The 21820-nt window shown below is 40.8% G+C and overlaps 1 protein-coding gene across 1 annotated transcript; it reads right to left on the bottom strand.

Annotated features, from left to right (window-relative positions):
• Positions 1-1849: 1849 nt before the first annotated feature.
• LOC111226134 (protein NLRC3-like) lies at positions 1850-6767 on the bottom strand. Its single transcript, XM_022751233.1, has 5 exons — positions 6743-6767; positions 6444-6465; positions 4220-4298; positions 3831-4059; positions 1850-3654 (listed from the first exon to the last, which is right to left on the bottom strand). Exons 1-5 carry the CDS (start codon positions 6765-6767, stop codon positions 1850-1852), a joined length of 2160 nt encoding a protein of 719 aa, XP_022606954.1.
• Positions 6768-21820: the final 15053 nt, after the last annotated feature.

Genomic DNA, 21820 nt, shown 5'->3' with positions numbered 1-21820 from the left:
TGGGCCCGTACTCACAAAGCATCTTAAGGCTCAAAGTAGCTCCTAACTTGCCGATTTAGGAGAAACTGCTAAAAATAATGGGTGTGTCAGTCCTAACTTTAGGACTCCTAAATTTTTTTGACTGAGAGTAATTCACAAATCCACTTAGTGCTTAAAGTAGCTCCTAAACCTGGAAGAGGTTAGAAGCAGTGGAGAGGCCTCCTAACTCACTAAGACCAAATCACAAAGGATTGTAAAATGGCTGCTGTCATTCCACGTCGCAGTGTTCTGGAAACCTTGCACAATGCTGAATTACTTAAAAGATACCACTCAATCACGAGGGAATAATGATTGTTGTGGAGTTTGTGAGGGATTAAATAACATCTGCTCAACATGCTCAACAACTACAGAGAAATGAAGTAGCTTCATGGTCGGTCTACCTGCTGAAAGAAAATCTTTTAGTTAAAAACTTTTAGTGTGACTTAGGAGTACTCTGGTAAGATAAATGCTTTGTGAATACAGGCCCTGGACATTATATGGCTCTCATATACGTTGTTTTATTACTCTGTTCAAATGGAGGCTTGTATGTATGGATGTACATTCACCACAGAGAAAAAGGAACTGGAGTCTTTTATACGGAGCAGGGAGGCGACATGGAGAAAATATTCCATCATGTGTTCTTCATGTGATATCAGTTCTGGTGTGAGACACACACTTTCAGTCTCTTGCTCTCACATTACATTAACAGCACCTTAATGTTGCTGTTTATTTCAGTATACATCACTTTACAATCGGTATAGAAAGCTGATGAGCTCACTATTTGGAGTTTAATGTCTCTAAGAAGTGTAAATGGTAATATTATTATTATTATTATTATTATTATTGTTGTTGTTGTTATTATTATTATTGTTATTATCTGTACTCTTTATTTGTCAAATTTCATTCCTTTACAGTAGTCATCTCTCAACAAGGGGAGCCAACAACTCCATGATCTCTACAACATATACCCCCTGACCCCCTAAAGAAAAAAAAGTAAAAAAGAAAAGTAAGATAAATTTATTAGTGTGTTATTATTAGATTGTAAACATTGAACAGGTCTCCACAGTCTCTGGGGTTGTTCTGGTGAAAACACTCACACTCAATGTGGCTCTGTTGGTTGAGGAACAGTTAAACCAGCTGCAGCTGAAATGTTTCCAAGCTGCTTTGTGCTGATACAGCCTGATAAATAAGGTAATTAAGTCTGATAAAAACATTTGTGGAGGCAATAAAGCTGAATTGAGACTGTGAGTGCTTTTCTCTTAAATATGACATAGTGAGTCATAATGAGACTCTGAAGTCATCATTAGGAGAAAACTCCTCTTTTGTTGTTGTTGAAGTCAAAACACTTCTATAGAAATCTGTCATTAGCTGTGACAGAGAAAAGGTTTTCAGCTCTTCCTCCTCTATCAGACAGTGTCTGTAGGTGCAGCAGGCCTCTCCATACCCGAGAGTGTCCAGTCCCTCATCTGGATCCTCCAGTCCAGCAGACAGCAGCTTCACCCCTGAGTCTCCTGGATGATTGTAGCTCAGGTCCAGCTCTCTCAGATGGGAGGGGTTGGAGCTCAGAGCTGAAGCCAGAGAAGCACAGCCTTCCTCTGTGACCAGACAACCTGAAAGACTGTTAACATGCAAAACAACACACAGGAACCCTCTGTCAACACTTGGTGGTCTGTTTTGTAGTTGTTTGATTATTTTCTTATTTTATGGTTCTGGTCCATTTTGGTGGAGGTACAATGGTTTTGACATAGATTTAGTACTATACTGTATATATCATCTGTTAAATAAAAAAAATTGATCATATAATGACGAATAAATCCAATTATCTATACACTTACAGAGCATTTTTAGAGGCTTTGATCACTGGCAGCAGCCTCAGAAGAGCCTCCTCTGAACCAGAGTATTTCTTCAGGTCCAGATCTTTTTCTGATGACAGTAAGATGAAGACCAGAGCTGACCATTGAGCAGGAGATAGTTTATCTGTGGAGAGACTTCCTGATCTCAAGGACTGTTGGATTTCCTCCACTAGAGAATGATCATTCAGTTCATTCAGACAGTGGAACAGGTTGATGCTTTTCTCTGCAGAGGTAGTGTCTTCAATCTTCCTCTTGATGTACTGGACTGTTTCCTGATTGGTCTGTGAGTAACTTCCTGTCTTTGTCATTAGGCCTTGTAGGAGAGTCTGATTGGTTTGCAGTGAAAGACCCAGGAGGAAGCAGAGGAACAAGTCCAGGTGTCCATTTGGACTCTGTAAGGCCTTGTTCACAGCACTCTGGTAGAAATGTGTTAATTCGGGTTTGTATCTAAATAGTTTAGACCACCAGTAGGTCCACGTTGACTGTTCTTCTGAGAGTAGATTGACTCCAGAATTGAAGAAGGTCAGATGGACATGAAGAGCAGCCAGAAACTCCTGAACACTCAGGTGGACGAAGCAGAACACCTTGTCCTGGTACAGCCCTCTCTCCTCTTTAAAGATCTGTGTGAACACTCCTGAGTACACTGAGGCTGCTCTGATATCGATGCCACACTCTGTCAGGTCTGATTCATAGAAGATCAGGTTTCCCTTCTGCAACTGCTCAAAAGCCAGTTTTCCCATAGACTCAATCATCTTCCTGCTCTCTGGACTCCAGTGTGGATCTGTCTCAGCTCCTCCATCATACTTGACATTCTTCAGTTTGGTCTGAACCACCAGGAAGTGGATGTACAGCTCAGTCAGAGTCTTGGGCAGCTCTTCTCCCTCTCTGGTTTTCAACACATCCTCCAGAACTGTAGCAGTGATCCAGCAGAAGACTGGGATGTGGCACATGATGTGGAGGCTTCGTGATGTCTTGATGTGGGAGATGATCCGACTGGCCTGCTCCTCATCTCTGAACCTCTTCCTGAAGTAGTCCTCCTTCTGTGGGTCAGTGAACCCCCTGACCTCTGTCACCATGTCAACACACTCAGGAGGGATCTGATTGGCTGCTGCAGGTTGTGTGGTTATCCAGAGGCGGGCAGAGGGAAGCAGTTTCCCCCTGATGAGGTTTGTCAGCAGCACGTCCACTGAGGTGGACTCTGTAACATCAGTCAGGATCTCAGTGTTGTGGAAGTCCAGAGGAGGTCGACACTCATCCAGACCGTCAAAGATGAACACAACCTGGAACTGATCAAACCTGCAGATTCCTGCTTCTTTGGTTTCAGTAAAGAAGTGATGAACAAGTTCCACCAAGCTGAACTTTTTCTCTTTCAGCACATTCAGCTCTCTGAAGGTGAGTGGGAATGTGAACTGTATGTCCTGGTTGGCTTTGTCTTCAGCCCAGTCCAGAGTGAACTTCTGTGTTAAGACTGTTTTCCCAATGCCGGCCACTCCCTTTGTCATCACTGTTCTGATTGGTTCATCTCTTCCAGGTGAGGCTTTAAAGATGTCTTCTTGTCTGATGGTTGTTTCTGGTCTGTCTGGTTTCCTGGATGTTGTTTCAATCTGTCTGACCTCATGTTCATTGTTGACCTCTCCAGTCCCTCCCTCTGTGATGTAGAGCTCTGTGTAGATCTGATTCAGAGGGGTTGGGTTTCCTGCTTTAGAAATCCCCTCAAACACACACTGGAACTTCTTCTTCAGCTTAGCTTTGAGTTTAATTTGACAAACTGCAGCAATATGTCCTGAATGAAAATAAGAAAAATATCTGTGACTGAATGATAAAGAAAATATGACATTTGAATTCCCCTAAAGATGCATGCAAGATAATGCATATATGAACATATTTCCCCTCATGTGTGTAGAGTTAATAAATGTCTTATTTTTCCATCATGTTAAACCTTTAGAGAAATCCTCTTACTGCTCTGCAGACAGTCAGCCAGCTCCTCCTGCTTCATTCCCCTCAGGAAGTCCAGTGTGATCTTCAGAAATGCCTCTCTGCTGCTCCTCTTCTGCTCCTCATCCTCACTGTCCAACATCTCTTCATCCTCCATCTGACTTGCTAAGCATTCTGGGTAATCTGCAATCAGAAGCTTCTGGATCTTCTTCAGCTCATTCTTCACAAAAGTGACAATGTTCTCCTCCAGCAGCTGGAACAGAAAATTATGTTAATGACACAATCAAACTAAAACCATGGAGCCAAACATCAGATCCATGTTGGACAGACTGACAATCCACTGGTCTAAAAGTGCAGCATGGAGATTATTTTGAACAGAACAGATGAAAAGTCGTTGTTGTACATGTACAGACCATAAATATGGAGTCCAGGTCTGGTTGATGCTGCTGGGCAGACTGACCACGGGGAACCTCTGAGCTCTCCTGGTCCACTCTGTGGGTGAACCATGAAGAATGAGTTTACATTATGTCTGTCCACACAGAGAGGGACACAAACTAAAGGTCCACGAAGTCACAAAATGGGCACTGGATTGTAAAATGACAACTGTGTCGGGCTTAACCCTCCTGTTATGTTGCGAGTCAAATTGACCCATTTTAAAATTAAAAAATCTAAAAAGAAATAGTTAAAAGTATTTTTTGTGTATGAAATGTCTTCTGCTTGGCTTAATAAGTGTAATCAACATGTAAAATTAAAATGGTTCATTTCGAATATTTGCAACCCCCCCTGCCCGCATGTTTATATTACATAGATACTGTTCGGGTCAATTTGACCCGGCAGTCAAAGTGGAGGCTAAAAGGGGTCAAAAGTGTCAAATACTATTTGTTTCTTTGCAACTGTGAGACATATTTCACCCCAATCTCACACACACACACACACACACACACACACACACACACACACACATACACACACAGTCTTGTTTCCGTCCACTTCCCTGTTTCCTGTTCAAACTGTAGTTTCAGTTCCTATGACTTTTGTGGCGCAGCCTCATTTCACGATTTAGAGGTAAGTTAAGCTACATTTTCCAGTCTCTTCCTCTTGAACGACTCTTTGCTCATGTTGTTAGTGCTGACTGCTGTCATGGTCCACTAGAAACAGCAGAAATCTGCTGCTTGGATGTTAGAATGACACAAGACTCTGATTAACAGAGGGTTTACAGTTGACTCCAAGTGTCAGGAGTAGGTTTGTCATGTCATATGACTGACCAGTGAGGACTCCAGCACTCATGTGATTGCAAGCTGACAGAGCAGGGGGGAGTATAGCTAAAACTAGCTGACTGAATACACACACCCTCTTCCTATTTTCTTGACCTCATCTGTAAAGTGCGAGAATGCAGGTGTAGTTTTGACTTTTGACGGGAACCTTTTCTGTTCCCGTGGGCAAACTCCACCCACATTGAGTGGAAACTCAGCAGGGGAGGGGCAAAACATATAAAGATTCTCTGCAAGGGAGTCCTACCAACATTACACTCTGCAGCTACATATGATATACTCTCTGTCAGAGCTTTACAAAATGAGCAGCAGAAGTAAACAGGTGACAACCCTGGAGGCTCTGGAACTCATCTTTGATCATGACAGTGAAATAGAGGAGGATGTGTCTGAAGATGAAGACCATCTTGAGGTCAATTCTGAGTCTGATCATTCTGATTATGAACCAAATGAGGAAACTGCTATTCATATTCCTCCAAGCAAGACATTCACATCAAAAAATGGTGAAATACAGTGGTCTTCATCCCCAAATATACTTCAGGCAAAACTGTCTGCAGAAAACACAATAAAGACAGTGCCAGGGCCCACTAGGATGGCAGTGACTCATGGGACAGACATCAAGTCAGCTTTTGAGCTCGTCATGCCCAACTCAATACAGAAAATCATTCTCGAAATGGCTAATCTAGAAGGAAGCGGTGTTTTAGGGGAGAAGTGGAAGGAGCAGGATAAAATGCATTTACATGCATATCTGGGGGTCCTCATCCTGGCTGGGGTCTATAAGTCAAAGGATGAATTAACAGCCCGTCTGTGGGATGCAGAGACAGGCAGGGTTATATTTCGTGCCACAATGTCTCTGGAGACTTTTCATATTTTCTCCAGAGTAATCCGATTGGATAATCGAGAGACAAGGGCTGTCAGATGGGAGAGAGACAAGAGACAAGCTGGCAGCTATCAGGACAGTGTAGGACAAGTGGGTAGAGCAACTTTCACTATTCTATAACCCAGGCCCTAATGTCACACTGGATGAACAGAAGAGGTGTCTCGTGTTAATTTATCAACATCACTCCATAAAAAAATTTCAAAATGTAAAATAAAATTTGAAAAAAATTAATGTCATGTAAAAGTCTTGTATTTTATATGTAGGTCTTTCCAAAGTACATTAAAAAAAGTTAACATGCATTTTTTAATGAAAAACGAGTGAATTATCCTCATTGAATCATGATCCGTGAGAGGTAAAGAAAACCATTACACTAAATATTGATTGAAATTGTTAGTAATGGAGTTAATAATGAGATATAAACAATGTTTATTGGGATTTTTTGGTTTCTGACACTTCTGGATAATTAAACATGCCCCGGGTCAAATTGACCCAGGAACAGGAATTGCTGTTCCTGAGAAACGAACATAACAGGAGGGTTAAACTAGCAGACACTTGCGTTGTGCTTTGTCCCAGGTGTAAGATAGGGCCCTATGATTTCAGACGTGGTCAAACAACATGTCGTACAAACTTTTCTTAGTCTTAGTCTTAATGTCAATTAGAGCTTATATCTCATCAGCTGATGGACATTGCCCTTTGAAGTCAATGATTGAGTGATAAGTGACGAGTGATCTGAGTGCTGAGCTCCGATATGGAGAAGAGTCATGGACAGTTAGAGAACCTCATCTTACCTCTGAGCTCTGGACTGGCTCTCATGTTCCCCACACAGAGGAGTTTTAGAGGGAGGGGCTCCCTCCTCTCTGTCCTCACACTGATCCATGCTGCTGAGTTCACAACAGCTCACACACACTTTCTACCTTCACATGGAGATAAACACAAATCATTCATCTGCACAGCAGCTGAAATTTACACCATTTCTCCTGTAAAAATATCAGCTACTCCTCCACTGATTCTTCTTCTCTGTTTCATATCAGTATGAGCTGAATGCAGTCAGACAGCAGTGTGAGGCAGAGGAAGCTGCCATCAGTTGCTGTACTTCTACCATCAGTCCACTAGATGGCGACATGAAGCTGCAGTGAAATAAAGAGAAGCCCAGCACACACATGATGCATGCATGACCATTTACACCCACTGATTCAGTTTCTCTACCCCACCATGAAACAACATGTATATACATAATACTTACCCTGCAGCAGTGGTTCTGAAACAGATCATGGAGGAGCTTAAGATATCTAGACTTTAAAGCCCTTAGATACAGAAAACTGTCATCCTGCTCAGTCTTCAGACATAAAACATATGTTGATATGACTCAGTGTGACTTGAACTTCCTAATGTCCTTGTCTGATAGTCATCAATATGAGACTACTGTTAGCCTGCCACTGGCTTTGAACTGTTGGATGACACACGTTTTTGAAAATTTCAAGATGATGTGCTCAAAAGCTCACAGCAGTAAGTCAGAAGGCAACAGAAGTTCATATTCCCCTGCAGCATTGACAAGTTGGATGTTGAATAGTAGCATCCACTTCTGTCAGCAGAATTGCAGTTAATGTTTTTCATTTTGAACTTGATTTTGTTCTGAAAATTGTAAATAGGCCCTTTTGAAGAAAATTGCCCTTTGAAGTTGTAAACTTTATTTATTCGGTATTAAATTTATCTTGCTCTGATGAAGCAATTTTACTTCAGCATAATCAATGATACAGTTTACCTGCATGTAGCTCAACTTATCTTCTCCAAGGACTCAACTTAGCTCCCATGGGGGGGGGGGGTTGAGTCAAGAGATTCCTATTTTTGGTAAGTTACATTTTGAAATCTGATTATTTTACATCCAAAGTGATTATTACCAAGGATGTATGTTTCTTATATTCCTGGAACAAAGACATTCTCCTTTGGACATTCCTGTACATATACTTCCCCCATGATCACGACCTGTCCACATAAAGACAAAAAACTGTTTTCAAAAATGGGACTTTGAAAGCCCGTGGTCTGAGGGAAACAGACTGAAGTCACTAAAAACAAAGCGAATGTATCAAACAGAACAAACTTACACTTGATTCAAACAGTCCAAAGAGCTGAAGAAGACGACTCTCCACTTGATGCCTGTAGAGAACGGACTGTGACACATTGAGCTGTTTCCTGGAATGAGTTAGGGCTCCTGTAACCTGTAATGAAAGCAGGCCAGGTAGGAAGAGCAACACATTTTCTTCTACTCTATGGTTGTTTACAATTTTGACAGAACTGGGCGTGTCACTGTCCTTGGATGGAGAAGCAATTAAATAATTGAATTGACATTTTATTAGACTCTGCTCTTTCACTTTCCTCCACCACAGCAAGGAACCCAGCAAAACCTTATTCACAACCCGTCCTTACACCTCTAAATAAAACAGACATGATCTCAGGGTCTTACATCCACATGAATCAATGTTTGTATTGAAGACATGTCTGTTGATATCAGTGTGGTTAATAACAGTCATTAGTATAGTGCTGATAATGGAGTCTGAAAATGTTTCTGCTGATCTGACAGATAGAAACATACTAACACAACCTTATAGAAGGTCTGTTTAAGAACCAATGTGATGACTTGAAAACAAAACTAAACCCATCAGGAGAACAAGGCGCTGTAAACTGTGTAGTGTGTTACTGAAGAAAACATGAGGATTCTGAATGAAGTTCAGCAGCCTTTTCTCTGTTTTCTCTTGTTTGTGTGTGTGTGTGTGTGTGTGTGTTTATCTGGTTAGACTGAGTCTTAGTCAGACTTAAGTTCACATGATGATGTGTTATTGAGACATGAAACCTCCTTATGACTCCCAGTGTGAAAAGAAACACTCTGAGGGGCGTCGTGCGGCATAGTGGTCTAAGCAGGCGCCCCATGTGTAGAGACTACAGTCCTCGCTGCAGTTGGCCCCGATTCGAGTCCTGCATCGGACGGCCTTTGCTGCATGTCATTCCCCCTCTCTCTCTGCCTCCCCATTTCCTGTCTCTCTACTGCACTATCAAATAAAGGCATAAAAAGCCCAAAAAAAAGAAACACTCTGCTGCTGTTTGAATGTTTATTATTACTGACGATTGATCAGTTGAGTATCTTGCTTAACTAAAGCTGTCAAATAAATGTAGTGGAATAGAAAGTACAATATTTCCCTCAAACTGTAGGAGTGTAAGTAAAGTAAATAAAGTAGCATAAAATGGAAATACTCAAAGTACAAGTACCTCAAAACTGTACTTAAGTACAGGACTTAGAGTAAATGTATTTAATTACTTTCCACCACCGCTAAACCATAACTTAAGGTTAAAGATAAAAACTGACAAACATTACCATTCATCTGTAGATTCTTGACACAATCTAATTCAGAAACTCTGATGGTAAGTAAAGAATATTACTGAAGCTAGTTAGCTACTGCTACTTACATTTACCAACAGTGTCTTTGCGACATACAGAAGCAGAGACATGAGGACGGAGCCACTGATGGAGATGGCAGGCAGAGGAGATGTTCAACTAACATCAAGGTTAAGAAATGGTACGGTCCACTTTAGGGGTGTTTGAAATTGTAGTACAAGATTCTTCCAGGCATGAATATGGTAAATATATTGTAAAATTTACAATTACAGGTAAGAAGGATTTATAAATGTTTCAAACCCCAACCACATGTTGTTTTCACCTCCTCTGGGGGGAGTTGGGTGTAAGTCAGACCCTCCCAATAACACCCGTAAATCGAACCGTGACTGTCCTCTGCAGGAGAAACAATTAAATAGGTTACTTGGATCACAGTCCATTTTCTTGGATATAGACCCATGTTGTGCAGGAACTGAACAACTGTTTTAAACAGTTGGTGTGTCTCAGTTTGGCTAAAGAAAGATTTGACTGAAAACACGTCATCGTTCTATCTGACACAAGGTCACCAGATTTCTGAAATGAAAACCGGGGACATTTTCAGTTCAGCGGTCAGTATATCATTAAAATTTTAAATTAAGAAACTTTTCTCTTCTCAACAGCGTTTGATTGTGTGTGTGTGTGTGTGTGTGTGTGTGTGTGTGCTTGTCTACTCTGTGCTTTGTATTGTTTGTTATTGTTTTGTTGTATGCTGTAAAACGCATTGTGTCTGCCTTGTGCATGAAATGCGCTCTATAAATAAAGTTTGAATTGAAGTTTGAATTAAAATATCCAATGTTTTCATCTATGAAATAAAAAAGTGTACAGTTCTGGTTTCATGTACTTTGACCATGTTTTACTGTAATAAACTATGGTGAAAGTAAACTGATAAAAGTTGGTCACTCTTTGTACTCTTAACAGTTAAAGATTGACTTGTGACTGATAAGACTCAACTGTTTATTCTCTGCCAGTCTTTCTCCTCTTCTTTTCTTTTTACTTGTCTTCCTTCTCTTTACCTTCTCACCTAATTCTTCACTCTCCTGGCTTCACTGTTTGACTCCCTTAATTTTTCCTCCTCATTCTCTTCTCCTTCCTGTCCAGTCTTCAATAATAAATAGTACACCATTAGATAAAATACTTGGGTTAACAGATTCCCATTGCTTTCCTAATTTTTGCTTTTTATTGTTTAGGCCCTGTAATCACTTCTTTACCTTTCCTCCCCCGTCTCCATCACTCTCTTCCTTTCCAATCTTCCTCCTCTCCTTCCTCTTCACTCTCCCTACAGGGGTTAAGAAGAAAAACTCCTCTGACTGGATTTTTTTTGAGGCAAAGTCATATTCAATCTACAGTTTGTAAGACAAGTTACAGAGGCAATCCATAATAGCCCTCACACCTGCTAAGGAAATAGCATGTTAAATATGTTAACTTAAAAATTATGCACTATAATTGTAGATCGTATGGCCAGACCCTGGGTTACCTCCTGGCTTGAAAATATTTTTGTGCTCATGTTGTGGATTCACTTAACACTTACTAGTTACTGGTCGAGTTTTAAACAAGGCAAACAAGTGGTTAGTAGTAGAAGCGGAGCGATGAAGCTGCTCTATGTTGGCCAAAACAAACACAACTATTTGCTAAAGTTCTGCAGCCATTCTGCAGCTGTGTGTGTGTGTGTGTGTGTGTGTGTGTGTGTGTGTCTGTGTGTGTGTGTGTGTGTGTGTGTGTGTGTGTGTGTGAGTGTGTTTGTGCGTTTGTGTCATCTCTTCACTATGATGATGATGTAGAGCCCTCTGGTGGTGAAAAGATAAACTGCATGGTGTCAGTTTAATGAACACAGATGACATCAAGTGGAAATGAGAAAGACTTAAATCTTGTTAGAGTTGTACTAATGACTGCTGTTAACCGCACTGATACCAACAGTGATGTCTTCAATACAAACACTCATGCTTCATATTAATGTGGATGGAACTGAACTGTTAAAGTGACAGAGACTCTCAGAGAAACTATGATGATCACTGCCCTCCAGTGGTCACTGTCAGTAACTACAACTCTCTGCATACAGCGCTGACAATAATACTGATATTCACACTGACATTATTACACATTTACTGCATTATATTAGCTCTAAAGTTTATCAGTCTATAATAACGCTCTATATGTGAACACAGATATTATTAAACTGCTATGAATACTATTTTTTGTAAACTGACTGAGAGAGAATAATCAGTACTTACTGTCCCCCAATGTTCATCCTGAGTAACTACAACACTTGATTACACTGATATGTGTCCATTTGTGTCTCTCACCCAAATCAAATAATAAATTCAGGTGTTATTTCCGATTGCTTTAGTGATCACTCAATTATTTACTGTGTGTGGAAAATCAAAATACCTAAATCACCACCAAAACTAATTAAAATTAGACAATACATGAAACTGAAATTAGATGTATTTATTAATGATTTGATAGACATTAATTGGGATAGATACCAATTAATACCAAATGTACAAGAGGCCTGGGATTTTCCCTACACAGAATTCAATAATGTTGTGAATAAACATGCTCTGTGGAAAACAGCCAAGGTGAAGGGTAAACATCTCTCTTGGATTGGCCCTGAATTTATTAGTCTTTTCAGACAAAATTTGGGCAACTTTCCAGCAGAAAAGAGATAATGCTGACTAGGAAGTCTACAGGCAACTGAAAAATATTAGCAAGACAAAAACTCTTAATGCAAAAGCTGATTACTATAAAGATTGTCTCTCCAGAGATTTTAAGAACCCTAAACAATTCTGGAACAAAATCAAAACCATTACCAATACATCAGACAAACATAAAATTAACCAAATACAATACAATAATACATGATTCCTTATCTATTGCCCAAGCTTTCAATCAACATTTTTCTTCTGTCTGCTCAACCTTAATACCTGACTCTTACCTGAACGCTGGCTCCTTTAGTAATCACACACCCTGTTGCAGTTCTTATTCTTTTAGAAGAATATCAACTACTGAAGTGCAAAGACCATCAATGAATTAAATGTGCTGGACTTCATTAAACTAGCCTCACATTTTAATGTTTCCATTTGCTGATTTATTTAAGCTTACTTTGACCAAATGTGAGTTACCAGATGTCTGGAAATGGGCACACATTACTCCACTCCATAAAGGAGGTGATCTACTTGATCCCAACAATTACAGGCCAATATCAATTATTTGCTCAATTGCTAAAGTCTTTGTGATTTATAACCAACTTTCTGATTATCTCATTATCAATAATATTTTATCATCCTCTCAATCTGGTTTCAGGCCCGATCACCCCACAATTACTGCTCTACCTACATTTATAAATGATGTGTACTCTGCTGTAGACAACGGGGGACTCACAGGTGCTATATTTATTGACTTGACTAAAGCTTTTGATTTAGTTAATCGCTATATATTGCTGGACAAACTTCATGCCATCGGTCTTTCTGATAATTCAGTTTTGTGGTCTAATTCATATCTACATAATAGAAAACAATATGTTGTCTTAAATGGGAGCAAATCTGATATGGTTAATCAACAAAGAGGTGTGCCTCAGGGTTCAACATTGGTACCACTTCTATTCTCCATTTACATAAATAATCTATCATCAATACTTAAGAACTGTTGTGCCCAACTTTATGCTGATGACACTATCATATATACATCAAAACCGGATTTACATCACTCAAGAAACTGTTTTACACTCGCTGTCTATAAAAAACTTGCCTCCCAGCTCATCTTTCCATTCTCCGATTTCTGTGATGTGATATGCTTCCAAATCAGATCTTGATCCACTTAACACAGCGTACAATATACTCTGCAGTTTTGACCCTGGATGTCCAGGGTCAAATCCATCACTGTTTAATGTATGCTAGATTAAACTAGCCATCTCCATATATAAGAAGACATATACACTGGCTTCAACTCATATACAAATGTATGCATTTCAACTAGCCATAAAACAATATCTTGTTCCCCTCACATCACAATACCAAACTAGACACTCTGATCAGCTCTATTTCTCTGTCCCTCATCACAATAAAACTTTTGTTAAAAGAGCTTTTAAGTTTGAATCCCGAACTGTTTGGAATAATCTGCCTGTGAACATCCGCTCCATATCATAATTTGGTATGTTTATGCAAGCCCTCTCTTCCCACTTTATGATACACTGCTCCTGTTATAAATAAAACTGTCACTATATATTCCATCTGTCTGTACTTGTAAATTACGATCCAATTACTCTATTACTCCACTCTTTGTGGATCATTGTTAACTGTATTTATTTTGCCTTGTTTGATTGTTTTGGGACCCCCTCGAAAACGAGATGGTTCATCTCAAGGGGTTTATCCTAATAAGGAAATATCCTGAAATTTCATGAATTAAGAGGGTTGAAACTGAGCCACCTCCAGTACATGGTTCATGGACTGGGGACTATGCTCTTTTGGTAAGAAGGCAGGATTAGGCCAAAGTGCCCCTCTGCCATCTGCCTTCCATCGTAAACAATCATCACTAACAGAGAGTGCAAACAGCACTCTAAACTGTATCACAGAGCAGAGAGCCAAAAGAAAAGCTGTTTGAGAGACAGAGCTTTCAAGTTTGCATTCTCATAGTCTCATATGGGGCCCTTGCAAGAGACTTATATACCAGAGGCAAGTCCCAGCTTGGTGCCTGCATTCTACTGGCTGGACACAAACGCTGAGCTCCCTTCAAAAACTTACACACTAAGGGATGCCAACCCAGTGGCAGGCCATCAATCCCCATATGTAATGGTAAAATGGGAGCATGAACCTTAATTGTGCTGGGTGCCTTGCCTTGGTCCAACTGAGACTGCAGAAAGTGAAGGACAAGTGGCCTTCAGCCTTGTTCATTGTCTCGCGAACAGCCCTGTCAAACTGTTGAAAGACAGACTTACCAGAGGCCAGACCCACAGCCACAGGGCGGTTGGGTTTGGTTGCCAAATCCACCTGTTGACCTGTGAAAGAAGGTCTGCTTGGCTTCCTTGTCTTTGACACTTGGGCAATATGGATTGCCCTTAGAGAAGCTAGCTGAGGCCCTGCCTATGTCAGTAGCTTCTTTGCTACGTGGAGACAGCGCAGTGACTTTATTCCCCCTTGGTGATTTATATGGTACACTACAATGGTGTTGTCCATCCTCACTAGCACATGCTTGTGTTGCAGAAATAGCAAAAAACCCTTGAGGGCATAATGAATGGCCCCTACGTTTGAGTACATTTATGTGCTGAAACTGGAGCCTGTACCTGTGGGTTATTGTTGACAAACCCATGGATCACAACTCCCACCCAACTGGCTCAAGAAAGTTGGGAGGGACAATCAACGACCAAGCAGGCTGCTGCAGCCTTTGAGGTACTGTTGGCTCATGTTGGAAGGCCGTTGTTGGATTGCAGCAAGCTCGCTGGACAGTCTCCCTCACTGCAAAAGAGCACTTAGCCCTATCTCACACATCTTGTGAACCCGGATGAAAAACCTGACCAGGCTTTACTGGCAAACTCATCAGTTCAGCTCATATGGCATCTGGTAAAGAAGTCTGGCCAAGCCATACTTGTCAACGGCACAAGACCGCTGATGACATTGCCTCCCCTATATCACGTGTCAAATGTGAGTGAGATGACAAAGCAGAACCAATAAGAGCCTTGGAATCCTGATCCTCAGTGCTCATTGTTTCTGCATGGCTGCCAGGATGATAGTCAAGGCATTGCCCATACGAGCCACATGAGCAGCAGCATTAAACAAGCCTGAAATCAAGCAGTTGGTTTTAGCACACTCTTTCCTGGAGCAACGAGAGTTAATTGAAATATGGGCTACCCGCAGTTATGTCCATGATGCTATTGCCTTTTCTACCGGTGGCATGTCTCCCAATCACATTTCCACTGGGTAATCGACATTAGCTAACTGCCTACAGCCTGCATTAAATTGAGTCATTATTGAAGTCTAATTATCTGCCACTCGAATGCTGGGTGGGGGATTGGCCTGAGCTATGCCATCCTAGACACCTCCCCCAGGGATATAGTCAGGCATGGGGTGCTGCAATCCAACATTTGCTGCACTGAGTACTCTGGCAATTAGTTTATTAACAGGAAATCCCCCCCCAATTGCTAATTCCTCATCTGCCTCTACTGTATCTGAATGGGTATCCCCCCAGTGGCTTCCCCCTTCTGACTGATTTACACTATCCACCAGAGAGTGTGGAGCAAAAAGAGACAGCACGTCAGCATAATCTATGACGACCTCCCCAGCATGGCACTGAGGCCCAGGTGGGGGAATGCCATCCTAGCCGGGGGCAGGAATGAAGATGAGGAGGAATGATGAGTCTCATGTTTGTCCATCATCTGAGCTAAGCTCTGAAGAGCAGTCAGAATCTTCAGCAAGTCTGAACTGTCCCCCACTGCTGGCTTGATTTATGAGGGGAATCATGATGGCAGCCTCGCTTGCAAGAGTGCTTATGACTAGGCCTGTCTGGAGAGTGTTACTTCTCCCTACTCCCAATTTGCCAAATTGTTCCTTCTCTAGACAGGTCAGAAGCTGCACTACATGGATTATCCATATCTTCCCTCAGATGAGCAATCCCCAGGAATGAGGGGCATTCCTGATGCCCATCATGAGCAGCAGTAGGGGGAAAAATAAAGCCCACAAAGGCATGGGCCACACAAGCAAGCAAATGTACCTAGCAGGCCCACAGTAACCCCACCAACTGCAAACAGTGTTGTAGGGCACAATGCTCACTAACTTGTAATAAAGCAAATCACAAAGTATCACTGTTGGCTAACCTGAAAACAACAGCAATTTACACAAGTAATATAAAGCCATAGCTAGCAAACTAGCATCTGGCTAACAAGATAACAATAACAATAATAGCTTAACACTACTATGCAATATATGTGAGAAAACCACCACAATTCACAGGACCAAAAAGCACCTGTACCCATAGGTGATGAATTGAATAGTCGATAACAATAGTAAATCAATCTCTTACCTGAACCTGATCTCTGAGGTGAGAAAAGCAAAAAGGATGAGCCAGAAGTTAGCCCCGCTTTTATAGTGCGGGAAGTTCTACTTCCTGGTCATGGGCATGACTTCGCTCACATATGGTCTCAAGAGTAGGCGAAACAAAGGTTATCATTCTATTTAGACTGTAGTGACAGTCAGGATTAGGTCGAATCAGATCCTCTATTACACCATTTCTCCTGTAAAAATATCAGCTACTCCTCCAGTGATAAGCTCTTCTTCTCTGTTTCATTTCAGTGTCAGTTGACTGCAGTCAGACAGCAGTGTGAGGGAGAGGAAGCGAGGGGGCCTGTCAGACTGCAAGAGAGGGGGTTGTCCAAATCACACAGAACCATGAGACATCAAAATGAGATGTCAGCAAGACGGCAGGCCGTGGGAAGACAATGGCAGCTGAACACAAGGACAAAAATTACAGTTTTAAGCCTGTTTCTCAATTCTTTCATGAATATTTGCCACCACTCCACATAAATTATTATAAGATATAGAGTCCATTATAAGAGATGGACCATGACCTAGGTGAAAGACAATAATCAGAGCAATGGGCGATAGCTTACGCCTTTGCAAATGTCAAGCCAATATTTGGTTTGTTTTCCATTAATGTATTAACTAATAATTATTATTATTTGGATAAAATATTAATATTCAATTTATTTTGCCCTGCCATAGTTTAATGTATATAACTATGCTTGCAACACCGACGCGTACACACACACACTCCGACCAGCTGATTGTCTAGGACTGCACTTATAACGTTGAATAATCACCATGTTACTGATAATTAAAAGAGCATAATTTCAACACTTGGTCCAGTGATTTTCTGGTGTTTGTTATGTTCAGTCAGTTAGTTTTAGTTATACTCACCCCTTCTCTGTCAGCTTGCAATCACATGAGCGCTGGAGTCCTCACTGGTCAGTCACCTCTAATCAGAGTCCTGAGTTACTTTAACAACCGAGCAGCAGATTTCTGCTGGTTCTAGCGGAACAAAATCACAGCAGTCAGCGCTAACAACATCAGCAAAAAGTCGTTCAAGAGGAAAAGACCGAAAAATCCTGCGTAACTTACCTTTAAATGGAGAAATGAGCCACAAAAGCCATAGGAACTGAATTTACAGTTAAACTGGGAAGTGATGGAAACAAGACTGTGGCTGTGTCCGAAATCACTCACAACTCTATATATGGTCCACTATATAGGATATTGTCATTTTGTAGTGCTGTCCAAATGTATAGTGACTCATAGTATCCCACAATGCATCATGAAAAGTAGTGTACAACCAATGGTCACTAACCAAGCAATATACACCATCATGCATTGCGCTTGCACTGAAAGACAGAAAAATGGTACAGAGAAAATTACCAGAATAGTGTCTGAAAGTGTTTTTTCATTTTATCGATGAGCTCAATATATAGTCCTCTACATTGAACTCCCTGGATAGTGAGTAGGGAGGAGTGAATGAGATTCAAAACTTTTGTGCAAAATTGTTGGGAGTACACATTTTCTAGTGGTTTAAAATCCTCTAGAAGAAAGACAAACAGTATAACATAGATACCATACACAACAGTCCAGCTGTTATTAGCAGCAGCATTTCCACATGGATATTTCCAGAAGCCAAGATTAATCAGAAACTATTAGAAAAGAGAAGAGAGCGGTCAGAGAGGAAAGTTTAACACTGATTACTTATTTCAAGAACATTTGAAGAAAGGATACTATACTTAGCTAAATAATTTTACATCTGGTTTGAAAGACCCAAATAATGAACATGTAGGAGTTCAAAGGAATAGTTAGAATGCTTTCAAACAGCAGAACTGACTGTTATACTCATCAGTCTTCGGTGGGTAGAGGAGGTTAAACCAGGTAAAGTAGAGATTGGTTCAGATTCTGCAGTTCACAGTTTAAAATCAGTAGAAGAGGATGTTTTGGTTGATGCACATATGATCTAATTAAACCTCCAGCAGCTGGGAAGAGATATGTCTGGGCTGGGAATTCAGGATAACACCAGTAAAAATAGAGATTCTTACAAAAGTCTGTGAAAAGTCATAGAGGTACATGTTTTTTTCTACACTAAGATTAGGACACACAGGACTCAATGCTCAAATATGATGCTAAAGCAAGAGTCAGATAAATGTGAGACTTGTAACTGCAATGAAAGTATTGGGTATGTAGTGATAGGTTGTAGGACATCCAGTGTAGAGAAAGACTGAAGAACAGGCTGGTCGATGTGGGAAGGGAGAGGGGTATCAAAGGTCTGTTGGAGAGAGGAGGTAAATAATTACTGGTTCAAATGGCTTTATATCAATATTAAATGGAAACGTCTTCAATATCCAGAATGAAGTCACAATATTACACCCTCCAGTACAGTAGTTGGCAGCATGCAGCGATTAACACACACATACACACACACAAACACACACACACACACACACACACACACACACACACACACACACACATACACACACAGTCTTGTTTCCGTCCACTTCCCTGTTTCCTGTTCAAACTGTAGTTTCAGTTCCTATGACTTTTGTGGCGCAGCCTCATTTCACGATTTAGAGGTAAGTTAAGCTACATTTTCCAGTCTCTTCCTCTTGAACGACTCTTTGCTCATGTTGTTAGTGCTGACTGCTGTCATCTTGGTCCACTAGAAACAGCAGAAATCTGCTGCTTGGATGTTAGAATGACACAAGACTCTGATTAACAGAGGGTTTACAGTTGACTCCAAGTGGGTGTAGGAGGCAGGAGTAGGTTTGTCATGTCATATGACTGACCAGTGAGGACTCCAGCACTCATGTGATTGCAAGCTGACAGAGCAGGGGTGAGTATAACTAAAACTAGCTGACTGAACAGAACATGAACACCTGAATGTGTCAGATAAACTCAGTGGATTTCGCAGACTTATGAATCTTGTAAGAATCTCTACTTTTACTGGTGTTATCCTGAATTCCCAGACTAGGCGTATCTGTTCCCAGTTGCTAGAGGTTTAATTAGATTATACAGTATGTACATCAATCAAAGGATCCTCTACAATTGATTCTGATCAGATAGAAGTACAGCAGCTGATGGCAGCTTCCTCTGCCTCACACTGCTGTCTGGCTGCATTCAACTGACACTGATATGAAACAGAGAAGAGGAGCCAATCAGTTTAGGAGTTGCTGATATTTATACAGGATAAATGATGTAAAGAAAGATTTCAGTTGATGTACAGATGAATGATTTGTGTTTCCTCTTCACTCAGAAACAGACCATAAGTGTCTCTCATCAAACAGCTCTGGGTTTTAGATCAGAATGGGCAGAAAAAACATTATGAATGTCAACTTTTGAAAGAAAGACTTACTAATGCAGCTGATGAGATAAAATGACTCTGTCCGCATCAAAGTAACAAGAATTTTCTTCAACCTGGAGATTACAAGAACTGGAGTAAATGGGACAAACATTTGGTAACTGGTGGTTTTATTTTTTGTCAGACTCAGAGACGAGCATCTGAAATAATTCATGAGCAAATCAGGTTTATCTGTAAAGCTGTAGGAGATTCCTGCTGTTTACTTTGAGTCTCTACAACCAGGTGGCGAGTGTAAAGTAAGCAAGAAACACTGAGCCACAAAAGCCACATTTATTTGTCATATGTCAGGTTGAATTAATTCTTTAATAAATGCTGTAAATGCTTTTGGAAAACAAGGCCCAGAACATTAAACTGTGGTGTACATGAAACTTTATAACTAAGTTTACCTAAGATGCCCGAACACCTAACTCACCTGTGAATCACCAAACCAGGTTGTGTTGAAGTCTCTTAGCTGTTCTCTGTGCTTCTTCAGTTTGGACTTTGACTCTGAACTCTCAGACGTAACGTAGCTCTCAGCTGTTTGATGGTGGTTCGGGATTTGTGTCAATATTAACCAGGAAAATCCAGAATAAGTTTGTGATGTAATGACTTAATCAGTCACAGTGCTTACAGGTGAAGTGAAACGATCTCCATCTCTTAGCAGTCGTCAAATCCACAGAGCTGACGCTGTGATGTCTGAGGCACAGAGTGAACTCTGAGATACAGTCTGTCTGCTGTCGGCCGTCAATGCTGTGAGTCACACATGTTGTACACATGATGTTTGACCTGAATTTGTCCTGGATACAGTTGGAGAGCAGGTAGCTGCAGCCAGAGAAAGGACAGAAAGCTGCAATCAGCTCAGTTTAATCTTACAAACGATACAGTCTTGTAATTATTAACCATGTTAATGTTCATTGATGATAGATTAAATAAGATATTTTAATGCTCTGATGATAAATTATGCAATATTTCATTAGCAAAAGTTGTTGGTCACATCTGATTTTACATTGTTAAAGTAATTATAGCATTAACCTTTGTTAAAATGTTAGTCATGTAGAGACCATGTCATCATCAAAGTAAATCCCTTTGATGCATGTACAACACAAGAGTCTGTGATATTTCAGACATATTTAATCTTTCAGGAACATCAGCAGGAGTTTAATGTAACATCAGGTCAGTGCAGCAAATTATCAGAGCAGAGCAGAAACACTGGGACTCCTGGTGGCATGACTGATAACATTCAGTTATGAATAGAACATCATTATCCAGGGAGGTTGTGGCACTAAATACTGAGTCACCCACCCACTGTTATATCCACATAATAGGCCAATATCAGCCCCAATACCAATCCAATGTATTGTACAACCTTAAAGGTTCTGTAAATGATTGTCACTGCCACTAGATGTCACACTAGATCCATCCACTAGCTCCACAGCCAGTTAGCCAGCTAGCAATAACACATTCATAATTAACAGCAAGTTAGCTAATTCTATCATGTCTACTGTGGCCGTCACTAATGAAAACATTCATGTAACATTATGAAACATCAGGTTAATTACACATGGTGGAGAAGAAAAACCAGTTCAGAGTCAAGCTAGACCCTTTAGCAAACCAGTATTTGCTCCATGGTCAGACTGGGAAAGAAATTCAGCCTTTGCTTTATCTGCTTGGACAGGCTGAATGAATGACACTGATGGAGCCAGTAAAAATTTTAAAAACTTTATGGATATTTTGATGGTCCACCAGCTGACTGGGATTTGAGTTAGTAGTCACTATAACCAGTCTGTCTGTGCTCTGGTCTCACCACTTTCTTTGTCTGAGGCCTTTTTAGATGAAAATGTGGTTTCAACAGTGGAGGAAATTCTGGAAGGTCATTCTCACCTGAATGCTGCATACTGTGCTGTGCCACCTCACCTGTGGGCGGAGCCTATGTGTTTATAAATATGCAGATGGCCAATGGTTAAGCAGGAGGGACTCACATGCACTAACAAGCACACACTGACAGACCAGCTACCAAACAAAGACCAGAGAAACTCAGTTTACAACACAGACAGAGCAGGTGTGAGTGAGTTCTCTGCTCAGGACGCCA

Source organism: Seriola dumerili, unplaced genomic scaffold, assembly GCF_002260705.1.
Source record: "Seriola dumerili isolate Sdu_G_001 unplaced genomic scaffold, Sdu_1.0 BDQW01000149.1, whole genome shotgun sequence".
NCBI classification, from domain to species: domain Eukaryota; kingdom Metazoa; phylum Chordata; class Actinopteri; order Carangiformes; family Carangidae; genus Seriola; species Seriola dumerili.
Note: the sequence above shows the minus strand (reverse complement) of the source record. Positions and strands in the feature narration are given on the sequence as shown.

Excerpts from the sequence above, each read along its gene's own strand:
- LOC111226134 (XM_022751233.1), bottom strand. The coding sequence starts at position 6,767 with ATGAGAGCCAGTCCAGAGCTCAGAG. Across the intron at positions 4,299-6,443 it reads ACAGCAATTCCTGTTCCTGG|AGTGGACCAGGAGAGCTCAG; the intron begins GTCAATTTGACC and ends GTTCACCCACAG. Across the intron at positions 4,060-4,219 it reads ACCTGGACTCCATATTTATG|CTGCTGGAGGAGAACATTGT; the intron begins GTCTGTACATGT and ends TTTCTGTTCCAG.